The sequence below is a fragment of the Manis pentadactyla genome, chromosome 4 (assembly GCF_030020395.1).
Source record: "Manis pentadactyla isolate mManPen7 chromosome 4, mManPen7.hap1, whole genome shotgun sequence".
In the NCBI taxonomy this organism is placed as follows: Eukaryota; Metazoa; Chordata; class Mammalia; order Pholidota; family Manidae; genus Manis; species Manis pentadactyla.
In genome coordinates, this window is record NC_080022.1 from 72,349,101 (window position 1) to 72,364,844 (window position 15,744).

General features: G+C 40.1%; 1 protein-coding gene across 10 annotated transcripts in view; it reads right to left on the reverse strand.

Annotated features, from left to right (window-relative positions):
• The window catches only part of MCOLN2 (mucolipin TRP cation channel 2), a 56,085-nt gene that overhangs the window by 21,398 nt on the left and 18,943 nt on the right, over positions 1-15,744 (reverse strand). For all 10 annotated transcript variants that reach the window (XM_036890243.2, XM_036890239.2, XM_036890244.2 and 7 more), the window contains 2 exons: positions 11,417-11,590; positions 9,520-9,670 (listed from right to left, as the gene is read on the reverse strand). In XM_036890243.2, coding sequence (XP_036746138.2) covers positions 9,520-9,670; positions 11,417-11,590 — 325 coding nt within the window. The remainder of the gene's footprint in view (positions 1-9,519; positions 9,671-11,416; positions 11,591-15,744) is intronic.

A 15,744-nucleotide genomic window follows, 5' to 3' on the forward strand; every position in this document is an offset into this window, starting at 1 on the left:
AAAACAAATTATGAGCTGCAAACTATAAAAGAATGATTTCAAGAGCCTCACATAGAAACGAGTCTCATCACCGTGTAGCCCCGGCACCATAGCAGGAAACCAAGCAGGTCTGGAGAGGGCGAAGGCCTGTCAAGGTCACAGGGCCATGACCACAGAACTGGTGTGAAGCCAGCTGGGCTGACTCTCACTCAGACTGTTGCTGCCCCTTCGTGCGGCCTTGGAAATGGAAAAGCCAGGGCCGGCTGTAGTGCCTGGTACCCAGAAGGTCCTCAAGAATCTTGGGAGCCTTGATGGCTAATTCTTTAAGGGTCTTCTCCCACAGTTGCAGTGGTATTTGCTTACTTGTCCTCTCAACTAAAGGATCAGTTCTTTGAGAGCAAGAGCACAATATGTTGTATTTTTTGTTGCTAAACACCCATTACTTAGACTATACCTAGCCTTCAAAATAAGTCCTGATATGTAGGATACATGTGTTTTATGAAAATTAGGCATCCTGGGCCCCAAATGAGGACACATTACTAAATAAACAACTCAACAGGCATGATATTTAAGAAAAGCAGGTATTTGGCAAATGGACTTTGATTGATACAGTGAGGACAGTTAATCAAAAGAAAGTCATTTTCCGCAGGAAAGACTTATGGTGATAAAAATAGCAAGAACATACTGAGTACTTACTCTGCCAAGCACTAGGCTAGGGGCCTTATGTGTTCTCTCATTTAATGCACAGTTCTGTTTAATTCCTCAGGCAACCTTGTGAGATATGCACTACTGCTGCCTTTTTACAGATGGACAAACGAAGGCACAGAGAGGTCAAGAAACTTTCTCAAGGTCAGACAGCTAGCTGGCAGCAAACCAGAACTCAATCTACATGTGCTGAGTTGCAGACCTGAGCTTTCAGTTCTTCACCAGTACACTGACAGGGCTGACCTCTGAGCACCTCTTTCAGAGCATTGAGAGATCCAGGCTCCCCACCTGACTCATCAATTTGTTCAGTAAGTATTTGCTGAAAGCTTTTATAGGCCAGGCATTGAGCTAAGCTCCGAAGGTGAGCAATGAACAAGACAGACAAGGTCGTGTGGTGCTCACATTGTAGCAGGGGTGATAAAAAAAAGAGTGAAAAAATATATACAAGATGATTTCACAATATGCAAAGCACTGGAAAGACAGAGTGAAGTGATGGAGAATAGCTGGGCAGGGAACCTTCCTTGGGAGAAGTGGTTGGGGGAGGGCTCTGAGGTGCTGGGGAGGTTTGAACCGGTGCCTGAGGGAGGAAGGAGGACCAGCTGTGAGGAGACCCGGGGCAGTGCTCCATGTGGAACTAAGCAAGCACCACAATCCCAGGCTGGAAGCAGCTAGCTTGTTCAGCAAATAGAAAGGATACTGGCACTAGGAAATGGGGTCAGGTATAGGGGCTTGGAGAGGCAGGCAGGTGGCCAGCTCTGACGAGCCCTTGGGGGTTTTATGCCAAATGGAATAGAAAACTACATTTTAAGTCACAGAGTGATATGACCCTATTTATGTTTTTAAAATACCATTCTGGTTGCTGTAGGGCAGGAGAGTGGACAGAGGAGTCAAGACTAGAAGAAGCAGGGAGACCAGTCTAAGCAAGAGGTGATAGTGCCTTGGACAACAGCGGTGGCAGTGGAAAAAAGACATAAAAAAAAATCCAGGTTTGGAGCTTGAACAAGTGGGGCTATTTAGAGCACAGCATGAAAATTTTGGTACTATTTTCTGAGATGGGGATGACTAAGAAAGAAACAGGTTGGGCCGGGGGTAGGAAGACAGGGAGGCTTGAAATGTCCTGTTTGGATACTGCAGGTGGAAATCCCTACTAGGTGCCACAGCGGGAATGGGTTTGTCCAGTAGCCTGTGGAATACAGGAGGGGTCCGGAGCTCAGGGCAGAATTTAACTTGGAGATGCAAACTGGAGAGCAGAGAGGAGGGGCATGACTTCTCAGAGGCTGGAAGGGGTGGACCTGGAGCTCAGGTGAGGCCTTGAACTGAGGTCTCGCTTCGGTAATCTTCCATAACACCAGGGAGGAGAGAAGCTATGCAAGGAACTTTAATGGTGTGGTGGTCAGAAGAGGGGTGTGTGCTGCTCTGGCACATTTCTCCAGTAGGCTTCAGCTGCCAGGGCCTGGGACACAGGTCTGGAAGATCCTCGTGATGGTGGAGAGGATTTGGCTGAGAAAGAAGGAAGAGGCAAGTACCTTAATGGCTTTTGCAAGGTAGTGACACTGAGGGACAAGGTATCTAGGTCAGGTGCAGGGAGTGAGGGACGGTGGAAAATGTGAAGTCAGTGAATGAGGTCTGGGTGAAGTCAAAGATAGAGAGCTCTGAACCAGAGCTTGGAAGTTCAATGGGCATAGGAACCTTTAGGGGATCTCGTTAAGATGCAAATTTGGATTCAGTAACTCTAGGGTGGGGCCTGAGATTCTGCATTTCTACAAGTTCCCAGGCAATGGCCGTTGCTTTACTGGGTCTGGAGCAGCCATGACCCACCATCACTAAATCATGACACGAACTTGTCTTAGTCATCTGTCTTAGTCAGCTGCCTCCCCTGTTAGAAGGCCAAACTGATGAGTTAAGGTCTATCTCCCTTTAATATTCTTATTCCAAGATGAAGTGCAAGGAAAAAAAGCATTGAAACTAGACTTATCTAGTAAACAACTAGATTTGGAAAGGAGAAGTGATATGTTCAAAATCTCTGTGCCAATTACTGTCCTAGATCATTTTCTCCTGCATTTCATTCATGTTAAGATATTTATTTATTTACTTTTGAATGTCTCTAAAACAGACGATTCTTTAAAAAGAAACTGATGGCATCTTAGATCCAGAGAAATGAGATATCTATTAGTTAATTTTATGCTATATGCAAAATTTGTCTTATAAAAGTCTAATTCGTTATTCAAATTTGCAGTTAAAACTGTAGAGGTACACTTTATCTAAACACACATTCAGAGTCCTCAGGTGTCTGGCTGATCTTATGTGACAGACGTTGCTGATGAGGCCACTGAACACCTGGTGGCAGCAGAACATAAGAACTGAGATTTTTGTAAAAGGATGGCAAAGCCCTAAGGAAAATGGCACTCCTCAAACCGAAGAGTAACAGCCTCATCGCCCAAATGGATCCCACTTGCGGGGCAGAACACTCCAGCAAATGCAGTTAACAAGCCCTCTTAGGAGCAGACAGAGGATTGGTTAGATATGGTCTTGCAAAAATAGGAAATGGATCAGCTAAATGGCCATAATGTCTTGTGTGAAGAACATGTGGAAAGCAGAACATGAGAAATTCAAAACTGTATTATAGAAAATGAAGCACTGCATTAGAATGACAGCCATCTAAATATTGTGAAAGAAAATTTTTTGGTAAGAGGATTCAGAACAGCCCCCACAGTGAGGATGAACTGTAAAGTTACAGGTCTAAAGGCAGGATATGCCCACAGCATGAATTAAGGGAAACCTTAGCTTTAGTGCAATAATTCATAGAACTAAATATAAAGCCATGGGGAAAGCAGGCATGCAGACAGATCTCTACATTTAGCACACTGAAGAGTGATTCCCTTAATAGTAAAGATGATGGAAAATTCATGAACAGATAATCTAGAGCAGCTTCTGCTATTTACCTATGTCAACTATAATGCTACACAAACAAAGTCAAACTCAGTTCCTATTTCTATCATCTGCAGTGTTCCTCAGTGTATCCAAGAAAAGAAAGTCCAAAATCTAGTATCAAATATTTTAAAAATAATCTTTATGCCTTTTGAATAAATATATCTGTCTTGCCAATGGTTTTCAGCCCACTGGGCAAATTCACTATGGATTCAGTGAGACCGAGGAATGACAATGAAACGTTCTTGGGGTAAAAGGGTTTGTTACCCAACTTCATTCCTACGGTGGCAGGTCAATCACTAGAATCCCGTCCACTCAGAGCAAGTCTGCATGCAGCAGGCCTCTGGGCCTCTCTGTCGCAGTGGTCTCAGTCTCTGTTCTCAGCGCTACCACCACTCCAGCCTCTGCTCTCCTGCAGCCGTGCATGCAGCCCAGAGCCATAGGCAGAGCTCTTTATATAGAGTCAGTAATAATATATTGCCCACATGTGTGTAGTGAGCAAGCCTAGTAAGGCCAGGTGAGAATCCTGGCCACAGGAACCTTTACTTTATCCACAACATCTCTTTGACAAGTTATGTTTAATAAGTCAAAAATACAATTAACTTCCTTATGTAGTCCCTCTTAAAGTCAAATTTCTAATCAACTTCTCTCCATTTGGTTAAAAATATTTCCATAATTTTTTTGGATATCATTAATGTACAATTACTTGAACATTATGGTTACTAGACTCCCCCTATTATCAAATCCCCCCTACATACCCTACTACAGTCACTGTCCATCAGCGTAGTAAGGTGCTATAGAATCATTACTTGTCTCCTCTGTATATTTTGTTTTCCCGTGTAGCCCCACCACTATATTATGTGTGCTAATTCTAATGCCCTGTTTCCCCCTTATCCCTCCCTTCCCACCCATCCTCCCCAGTCACTTTCCCTTTAGTAACTGTTAGTCCATTCTTGGGCTCTGTGAGTCTACTGCTGTTTCTGTTCCTTCAGTTTTTTCTTTGTTCTTATACTCCACATATGAGTGAAATCATTTAGTACTTGTCTTTATTTGCCTGGCTTATTTCACTGAGCATAATACCCTCCAGCTCCATCCAGGTTGTTGCAAATGGCAGGATTTGTTTTCGTCTTATGGCTGAATAATATTCCATTGTGTATATGTACCACATCTTCTTTATCCATTCATCTACTGATGGACACTTAGGTTGCTTCCATTTCTTGGCTATTGTATATAGTGCTGCAATAAACATAGAGGTGCATGTCTTTTTCAAACTGGGCTGCTGCATTCTTAGGGTAAATTCCTAGGAGTGGAATTCCTGAGTCAAATGGTATTTCTATTTTGAGTTTTCTGAGGAACCTCCATATTGCTTTCCACATGGTTGAACTAGTTTACATTCCCACCAGCAGTGTAGGAGGGCTCCCCTTTCTCCACAACCTCGTCAACATTTGTTGTTGTTTGTCTTTTGGATGTTGGCCATCCTAACTGGTGTGAGGTGATATCTCATTGTGGTTTTAATTTGCATTTCTCTGATGATAAATGATGTGGAGCATCTTTTCATGTGTCTGTTGGTCATCTGAATTTCCTCTTTGAAGAAGTGTCTGTTCAGCTCCTCTGCCCATTTTTTTAATTGGCATATTTGATTTTTGTTTGTTGAGGTGCATGAGCTCTTTATATAATTTGGACGTCAACCCTTTATTAGATCTGTCATTTATGAACATATTCTCCCATACTGTAGGATGTCTTTTTGTTCTACTGATAGTATCCTTTGCTGCACAGAAGCTTTTTACTTTGATATAGTCCCATTTGTTCATTTTTACTTTTGTTTCCCTTGCCCAGGGAGATATGTTCATGAAGAAGTTGCTCATATTTCTGTCCAAGAGATTTTTGCCTATAATTTTTTCTAAGAGTTTTATGGTTTCATGACTTCCATTCAGGTCTTTGATCCATTTTGAGTTTACTTTTGTGTATGGGGTGAGACAATAATCCAGTTTCATTCTCTTACATGTAGCTGTCCAGTTTTGCCAACACCAGCTGTTGAAGAGGCTGTCATTTCCCTATTGTATATCCATGGCTCCTTTATTGTATATTAATGGACCATATATGCTTGGGTTAATATCTGGGCTCTCTATTCTGTTCCACTGGTCTATGAGTCTGTCCTTGTGCCAGTACCAAATTGTCTTGATTACTGGGGCTTTGCAGTAGAGCTTGAAGTCAAGAAGCATAATTCCCCGTGCTTTAGTCTTCCTTCTCAGGATTGCTTTGGCTATTTGGGGTCTCTCATGATTCCATATGAATTTTAGAACTATTTTCTCTAGTTCATTGAAGAATGCTATTGGTATTTTGATAGGGATTGCATTGAATCTGTAGATTGCTTTAGGCAGGATGGCCATTTTGACAATATTAATTCTTCCTACCAAGAGCATGGGATGAATTTCCAATTATTAGTGTCCTCTTTAATTTCTCTTAAGAGTGTCTCATAGTTTTCAGGGTATAGGTCTTTCACTTCCTTGGTTAGGTTTATTCCTAGGTATTTTATTCTTTTTGATGCAATTGTGAATGGAATTGTTTTCCTGATTTCTCTTTCTCCTAGTTCATCATTAGTGTATAGGAATGCAACAGATTTCTGTGTATTAATTTTGTATCCTGCAACTTTGCTGAATTCAGATATTAGATCTAGTAGTTTTGGAGTGGATTCTTTAGGGTTTTTTCTGTACAATGTCATGTCATCTGCAAACAGTGACAGTTTGACTTCTTCCTTGCCAATCTGGATGCCTTTTGTTTCTTTGTGTTGTCTGATTGCCATGGCTAGGACCTCCAGAACTATGGTGAATAGAAGCGGGGAGAATGGGCATCCTTGTCTTGTTCCTGATTTTAAAGGAAAAGCTTTCAGCTTCTTGCTGTTCAGTATAATGTTGGCTGTGGATTTGTCATATATGGCCTTTATTATGTTGAGGTACTTGCCCTCTATACCCATTTTGTTGAGAGTTTTTATCATGAATGGATGTTGAATTTTGTGAAATGCTTTTTCAGCATCTATGGAAATGATCATGTTGTTTTTGTCCTTCTTTTTGTTGATGTAGTAGATGATATTGATGGATTTTCAAATGTTGTACCATCCTTACATCCCTGGGATGAATCCCACTTGATCATGATGGATGATCTTTTTGATGTATTTTTGATTTCGGTTTGCTAATATTTTGTTGAGTATTTTTGCATCTATGTTCATCAGGGATATTGGTCTGTAATTTTCTTTTTTTGTGGTGTCTTTGCCTGGTTTTGGTATTAGAGTGATGTTGGCCTCGTAGAATGAGTTTGGGAGTATTCCCTCCTCTTCTACTTTCTGGAAAACTTTAAGGAGGATAGGTATTAGGTCTTCACTAAATGTTTGATAAAATTCAGCAGTGAAACCATCTGGTCCAGAAGTTTTGTTCTTTGGTAGTTTTTTGATTACCAATTCAATTTCTTTGCTGGTAATTGGTCTATTCAGATTCTCTGTTTCTTCCTGGGTCAGCCTTGAAAGGTTGTATTTTTCTAGAAAGTTGTCCATTTCTTCTAGGTTATCCAGTTTGTTAGCATATAATTTTTCATAGTATTCTCTCATGATTCTTTGTATTTCTGTGGTGTTCATAGTGATGTTTCCTTTCTTATTTCTGATTCTGTTTATGTGTGTAGACTCTCTTTTTTTTTTTTTTAAGTCCGGCTAGGGGTTTATCTATTTTGTTTATTTTCTCAAAGAACCAGCTCCCGCATTCATTGATTCTTTCTATTGTTTTATTCTTCTCAATTTTATTTATTTCTGCCTTAATCTTTATTATGTCCCTCCTTCTACTGACTTTGGGCCTCATTTGTTCTTCTTTTTCTAGTTTCATTAATTGTGAGTTTAGAGTGTTCATTTGGGATTGTTCTTCTTTCCTGAGGAAGGACTGTATTGCAATATATTTCCCTCTTAGCACGGCTTTCACTGCATCCCACAGATTTTGTGTTATTGAATTATTGTTGTCATTTGTCTCCATATATTGCTTGATCTGTGTTTTTATTTGGTCATTGATTCATTCATTATTTAGGAGCATGTTATTTAGCCTACATGTGTTTGTGGGCTTTTTTGTTTTGTTTGTGTAATTTATTTCTAGTTTCATACCTTTGTGTTTGGAGAAGCTAGTTGGTACAATTTCAATCTTTTCGAATTTACTGAGGTTCTTTTTGTGGCCTAGTATGTGATCTATTCTTGAAAATGTTCCATGTGCACTTGAGAAGAATGTGTATCCTATTGCTTTTGGATGGAGAGTTCTGTAGATGTCTGTTAGGTCCATCTGTTCTAATATGTTGTTTAGTGCCTCTGTCTCTTTATTTTCTGTCTGGCTGATCTGTCCTTTGGAGTGAGTGGTGTGTTGAAGTCTCCTAAAATGAATGTATTGCATTCTATTTCTCCCTTTAATTCTGTTAGATTTGTTTCACATATGTAAGTGATCCTGTGTTGGGTACATAGGATATTTCCACATTTTGATAGAAAAGAAATGAACGAGAGCATCATACCCAATGGTCAGGGAATAAATCTTACTTTCCAGCACTGTCTGTCTTACCTAGCCACTGATATTGACATTGGCCGCATTTCTTTCATTGATTTTCCAAGAAAAATCAATTGAGAAAAACAGCATATGAATCACTGGAAAAGAATCTTATCATATGCGTCCAGTTAAGTGGCACATTTTTAAGAGGACAAGTGCTCAGTGGCTTCCTTGAAGCAGAGGGTCACTGAACAAGCTTTCCGCTCCATGCAGCCAGTACTTCTATCACTGTTAGAGGAGCCACCCCTGGGGAGGAGCTTGGCTGACGGCCTCAAGGAAAAGATTCAGAGGAAAACAGAATTAGCCCCTGTAGTCCCACTACGAGAAAGTTCTCAGGATAGCAGCAGCCTAAAGGGCAATCAGACAAGTGAGATTCTAAGACTGCTGGCCACAGAACCAAGCCACTAACGCCTAGATGGTCTTCGAAAGCAACCCAGGTGGGCCCCTGATGGGGTTCTTTCAGAGTTCATAGCTTGGGACACATCTACTCATGAAGTTAATCTAAACAGGCAACCTGTGGAAAAATCTGAATCTCTTTCTTATAGGGTTTTCTTCTGTTGCATTACTAAGGCACCTTAAAACTGGATAATAAGAAACATGGTCAAATGAATTGTGTGCTGCTCTCTTTTTAATAAAATCACTCCAAATTTAAACTGCTACTAGGACTCCTACTCCTGAACTGTCTGCTATTTGAGAAGCCATGACTGATTTAATCTTTGCAAGACCAGTATGTAAAACAGGGAGTGCCCTAGTGTGGTAGGAATACAGCGGAAGTTTGTTGAATGAATGCCAAAACCCCCAGAGCCTTAACTCAAACATTTCATGTTTATACAGGGTGTGTTTCTAAATTCTTAACACAATGTCACAAAACTATTCTACTTGGTTAGATGTTAACTTTTTCCAAGCAATGTCCCAAAATAGAAGAGGAGTTGCTAATTAGAATTCACCTTTGAGGAGCACTAATATAGTTAATGAGTAACAGTAGCAAGAGTGCCAAGCATTTTAACATGCATTATTTCTTTAATAAATACAGACTCATTTCTTTTTGAAAACCCTAGCCACTGCCTCATGGAGGGAAAAACTGAAACAAACAGGAAACACCTGTGATTTTACCCCAAACCAACAATCTTGAGTTGCACCAAAGAGATCCACAAAGGCTCCCTGGTCCTATCACAGTAGACTTGCAGTTTCCTGAGCCAATGCCCTTTGCAGGCAAATTTTAAGCCTCAAATAGGTTAGCTGTCACAAAGCAAAGTTGTTCCATTTGGGTTGCCAGCACACAAGGGCATTTTTGCTCTTACCACAGAAGATAAAGACACATAATGAAATTATCACTGCATACCTATTTCAATGTTGCTGTCAGTATTCAGTGTCTCAGAAGGAAAGACAGTCTCTTTCTTGTAATACTGCTTACAGACTTTTAAGCCAATTCTATTGTCTTCATTTTCTCCATAACCAAGAATCCCCAGGGTTATGTCCATTAGATGCTGATACTATTAAAAATAGTTAAATAAAAACACTAATGAGCTTTTAAGAGTTATAACTTGGAGTACACTTTCAGTTTTGTTTTGTTTTTTACTGTTTATATCAAATCCTTTAGAATTCCCCAAAGCAAAATACCATAAGGAAACTTTCTTGAGTTGGGCAGAAACACATCACCTCACTGAACTCAAAACTAAAGTAAAAGTGCCGAAAGACATCCCACGTCACTCAGAGCCAAAACTGAGGCCCTGCCTATGTCTCTGACCTCATGGCAGGCGACTGGCCCTCAGCTCCACCCCCACTTCCTAAAGCCACAGTGGCCTCCACGCAGTTCTAGAACCCACTGCTCTTGCCTGGAGCCTTTGCTGTTCCCTCTGACTAGAACCCCAGGTTACCTGTCTTCTGGGTTCATTCCTTCAGGTCTTGACTCCTGAGATATTACCAGCTCTCTGAGGCTCTCTCTTTCCACACAGTGAGAACTGCAAACATCTACCCCCAGTGCATAGGCACCCCTAGGCACCCCCAATCTCCTGCCCTGCTTTATGCCACAGCAGTTACCACTATCTGACAAGCCACTGAAGCTCCAAGCCACCCATAGCCCATAGCTGACATTAGCATGACTTACAGTAGCCTACGTTAAATTACAGTAGCCTACATCAACAAGACTTCCCCGAGTGCCCACCAGCACTAACAGGGCTTTGCTAGCCCCCACCTTCATTATTATGACTATTATTCTAGGAAAGTTTTGCCCAGAAACATAAAAGTTGCAAATAACTGAACTGCCAATTTCAGGAACATCCAAAAAACTCATTTAAACATATCATCTATTTGGAGATTTAGTTCAATAACTCTAAGACTTTGAAATCACTCCCAACCCAACACAGCTCACCTTGCTGTGTCCACCAATCCTATATCATAATCTTTAGCCTAACTGAACTCCCCTCACACTGAATGACCCACCTTAAACAAGACTTCACAATCTATGCCCAGACTTTTCCCCATTTGCCTAAGCTACCACTGAGAATGGTCAAGGTAGTATTTCCCTTACTGGTGTAAGCAGGACGCTTAGTTTTGCTTATCAACTTTTTTTGTCAGTGTTTACAGGGAGCCAGCAGTCAGTACTACTCATTTCACTTCCTTTCATTTGTCTGGCTCTCCCCTCTAGAATTAAGTTCTATAAAGACAGGCTTTGTGTCTGTTTTATTTATGCTGTATCTCCCATGTCTAAAACAGTACCTGACACATACTAGGTACCCAAATTATTTATTGAATGAATGAAGAAGAAAAAAGAAAAATTTCTCTCCCCTAAATACTTTCTCCAGGTCTACCAATCTGGGTTCTCAGTATCTACCTAGATACAACTACATATACTCTACTCCATATTCTTAAGATTCCGCTAGGCTTATTAATGCTAAGACATCAAAATTGAGGCCCTAGAATCTTCAATTTGGTAGCTCATTCATCAACCCTTCTGAGATTCTAAATCTACTCTTGGCTGTTTAATTTGGAGCAGTCATCTCCTGAAAGTATTGGGTGCGAAGAGACAAACAAGAAATATAAATTTTAAAGAAAACATTTTAAACAGGCAAAAACTTTTGAGTGGAAGTGTTGCTACAGAAATAACAGTAAACATTTTTTGGCAGACTATGCAAAATTTAAATTAGAATGTATTACTATACTTACATATTTTTTTGCTAAAACAATGTCCAGTATCCATATATTCTTAAAGGACAGGTCATTTACAACAAAATACTTACCTGATTGATTGCAAAAAAGATGCTCTCATAGGTATCCTTTTCAGTGTATACACTGCAACTGTAATCATCTTCATCTATGCCAGGATATCCTTTCAAAAACACGTGCTTAAAAGCAAGAGTGTTTTCTTCTTTGAAAGCAACCACCAGCTGGTTACTTAATCCAAAACAAACAAGCTAGAAAATAAAATCAAACAGAGATATATGAATTCTACATTCGCTGGGGGAAGCAAATGCTTTCTTCTTATCATTGTCCCTCACCTAAAAACATCAGCAAGAAAAATCTCACTGGTTTGGTTTTTACTAATCCCATCAAAGTCAAACACAAGTCCCAAAGAAGAATAACCTCATTAAGCAACAGCAGCAATTCAAAATAGCATAAAATCATAAGAAATTACTACTCCCAATGACTGACAACCTTACTGGCCTTCGATGAAAGGGAAGAAGAAGGAGGAAACCAGATCAGTTAAGTATGAATCCATTTTCATATACTTGGATTTCAAATTGTTTTAAAAATTGATGTATTTAATAAAGCAATAATCCGTGTTTTGCAAGAATAAGTATTTTTTAAAATCACAACTATGGTTTTCATGTGGCTTTTAAGAATGTGTTTGAAAAGTCGCCTATATAATACATATTCCGAATAAGAGGTAACCACCAAAGAAATTCAATTCTCTAGCTCTGCAAGAACTCGTATGAGATTTAAGAACTCCTGACTCCAAGATCTAAAGCACCAGAAAGAGCAGGGCACACTCTACTCAGATTATGTCAAACCTATTCACTGTGAGCAGTCAACCACCTTCCCGGGATAAAACTCTGGCCTTTTCTCCCTTACACTGTATCCTAGCACAGAGTTAGGCAGCAAGGGCTCTTATCACCAGGAGTGAACGTATTCTTTCTATCCTAAAGTTCTTCTTGGAATCCATTAAGTGGGGAAAATCAACAGGCACTAAAGTTTACCCAAAAACACTCAAGAAATTACACACACAGTTATACATACAACCTCATTCTCTTTCTTTCTCTCTCTCACACACTTTCTGACACACTCGCAGTGCTCTGCTACATGCACTCTCTTACACACATACACTCTCTCTCACACACACAGACACGCACACACAGTGGTAGAAGTCAAACTTCTCTAAGCTTTGTCCCACACACCCTCCCCCCATCTACCTACTTTATCTTCCATTTATCTTCTTATACGACAATGACAGTCCAGAAAATTTGCCCCAAATCTTCACCCCACTAAGCCACCAAAACAATCTGGAACTCTGTTTCATCATGTGTGAAATCAGCAAGTTCAGTCGAATGACTGTGACAGTTCTGTTATTTGCCGTCATTCCACGGTCCAATGTGATACACTGCATGCATTAAATAAGCCATCAACTACTAAGCTTTCAGATGAAATAGATATGAATTTGCATATGTAAACTTACTTTTAAAATGATTTATATTTTTTAGTTTTTAAATTTTGTCTAACTTTTTAATAAGGCTGAATAATTAAAAATATTAGCTACCATTTTCCAGCAATTATATTTCTGGCACTGTACTGCTTTCCATGCATTATCTCATCTACTAACACAACAACCCTATGAAACTGTTACTATAGTTATCCCCATTTCACATATGTGGAAACTGAGACTCAGACTTATTAAATTACCCTAAGTCACCAGTTAGAATGGAAACCAGTTCTAAATCCAAAGGTATTTTCATTGTGCTACAGAATTTCCTCCTGTTGAAAAATTTGCCTTTGGCACTCTTCTCATAGAAAAGAATTCAGGTATTAGCTTTCCAGAGTTGCAAATATCATTTGAGAATATATATTCGATGATATTCTTTAGCATCTAAGCCTCTCCAGGTCACATTCCTCAAATACCATGTCAAAACATTGAGCAATTGCTAAAACCCAGCTATTCTAAGGAAAATATCAGATAAGAAGTCTCATATCATCCAGCCTGTGCTAGAAATCAAGCAACAGAAGGCTAAAGTTTCCTCCAAGCATGTGATATCTGCCAATAGTGTCTGGATAAGATGCAGAAAAGGTCATGTTGCTTTTTGAAACTAAGTAAGTAAGCCAGGGGAACCAATACACACATGACTGTTTGAAGATTTTATTAAATACTGATACGTAGGTGAAAAACAGTTATATACACATATGAATTAAGTTCCTCAATCAAAGTTTGCTAAATGCTTACTCTGGCCAAGCAAGGATACAATGTGGGCAAGATCAACATTGCATAGTACTGGACAACTCATTTACTGAGTGCCAAGCACTGTACCTAAAATTTTTATTTTTATTTTCCACTTAATTCCCCAGCACCCTGGGAGGGAGCTAGTACACTGGGCTCCACAAGGACAGGGATTTTTTTTCTTTTTCCCCACTGCTCTATACTCAGGAACTAGAATAATGCCCAAGACAACATCAGAGTCAAATACTGAATCTGTTGAATATACTTCAATTTTGTACATGTACAACCTTAAGTCAAGTAAACTTTCCAGGTTGGAACAGCTAGCAGGTGTTAGAGCAGAGACCTAAACAGGCCTATTTATTCTCCAGACTACTTTGCCACACTAACTCTCATGCTGAAATGCTGCCAACGTAACTCTAGAAGTAGGGATTTTAGACCCATTCCTCCTGCATGCATAGTTCAGCTAAACAAACCAAAAAATAATCTGAATAGGGAATGGATAACTTGAGTAAGAAAGTGGCACAACATTTGCTGCTATTTTAAGCTACTACCTTATTTAAATTCAAAGTTCACCTACTCAATTTTAGAAATGAGAGAACATGGAGGTATAATCTCTGCTTGGAACCACCCTCATGTGGCATTAGGAAAATAAATTTCCTCCTAGAACTACTGCTTATAGACCAAGCTAAGAGCCACATGTAAGCTTAATACCAGGTCAGGTTGGGATTGTCAAAGCAGCTCTCAGTAGAGGAGAGAAATCTTGGGAAGGAGATCAGGAAGTCCCGTTCTTGTGATGGCAGAAACAAGCACTGTTACAGAGCAAGAGTCAGGAGATGATGGCATTGGCTAAATGATGTTATTTTTAAAGAGGAGTTGACAGAAAAATACATCTGAGCCCACTGAGTAGATCTTAAGATTTGCGGAGACAGAAAAATAATTACGTTAAGTGCAGCCTGGCAAAGATTGAATTTAAGACCTGATTAAGAAATCAGTGTAGGAAAAAAATATTCTGTACCAGGTAAAAACAAAATACCACTCTAATAATATACAGAGAATATGGAGGGAAAAGAGTAGAACTAGCAAAAGAATGTAGACACCCCTCTCAAGATTATAAATTACTGCAGAATGAAGAGTAGGAATGTCTTTTAAAAAGTTTCTTTCTGAACTCTGATAAAATGTCACCCATCCCACCAGACTTGAGGATGGAAACAGAGTAAGAGGAGGAAGGAAAAGTGGGATTTGAAGGAAGAAAAGGTATTTGAGAAATCTGTTCCCACTAGATATCATCCAAGTAGCAAAACTTATTAAAATGGTCCTACAAAGGAGCAAGCATTCAATGACTCCTGACAGGCATGACAAGGTACATCGACACAAAAAGTACATGATCAATTCCCAGAAATAATCTATTGCAAGTGAAATTAGTGATGTAGATGGCAAGGGGTTCTGGAAGACTCAGCTAAGCCATTTTGAGTGGTCAGGCAAGGCTGGTGGTGGGGAAGGACTTCAGACGGCTCCTGCCAGATGTCGGGGAGGAAAAGAGGCACTCTGGACTTGAAGGAACAAACAGGGCAGGGATGAGGATCGTTAGGTGGGTCTGTCTGGCTGAGATTTGGAGAGGAAACAGTAGAGACAAACCTGTTGGAAAGGCAAATTAAAGGAGATTATGGAAATCTGTGAATGCCAGGCTACAGGGTCACTATTTTCTTTTGTGGAAAACCGGGCTCTACAGAAGTTTCTGAGCAGGAGAGTGACACAATGAAGACATTCTAAGAATTGATCTGATATTGGCATTGAATGGGATGGTATGTCTGTAGAGAAGAAAGGCAGGCATCAGATGAAGATGAGAAGCAGCCTAGTTAATTAATCTGTATTCCTAGCTTGCAGACCATGAGGACAGGACCCCTATCTGGGATAGAATAAGCGTGTGGCCTCTAGAGTCACATGGCTGGGGCTCAAATCCTGGCTCGGCCACTTACTAAGTGAATGGCCATAAGCAAATTCCAAATTGTTTGGCCTAGTTTCCCCGTCCGTGAAAGAGGAGCGATAACTGAACCCACCTCCCAGGGTTGCAGTGAGGAGGAAATGAGTTAACACACATACGCGCTCCCAGGGCCTGCTGCATGGCAAGAGTTGCCACGTGTC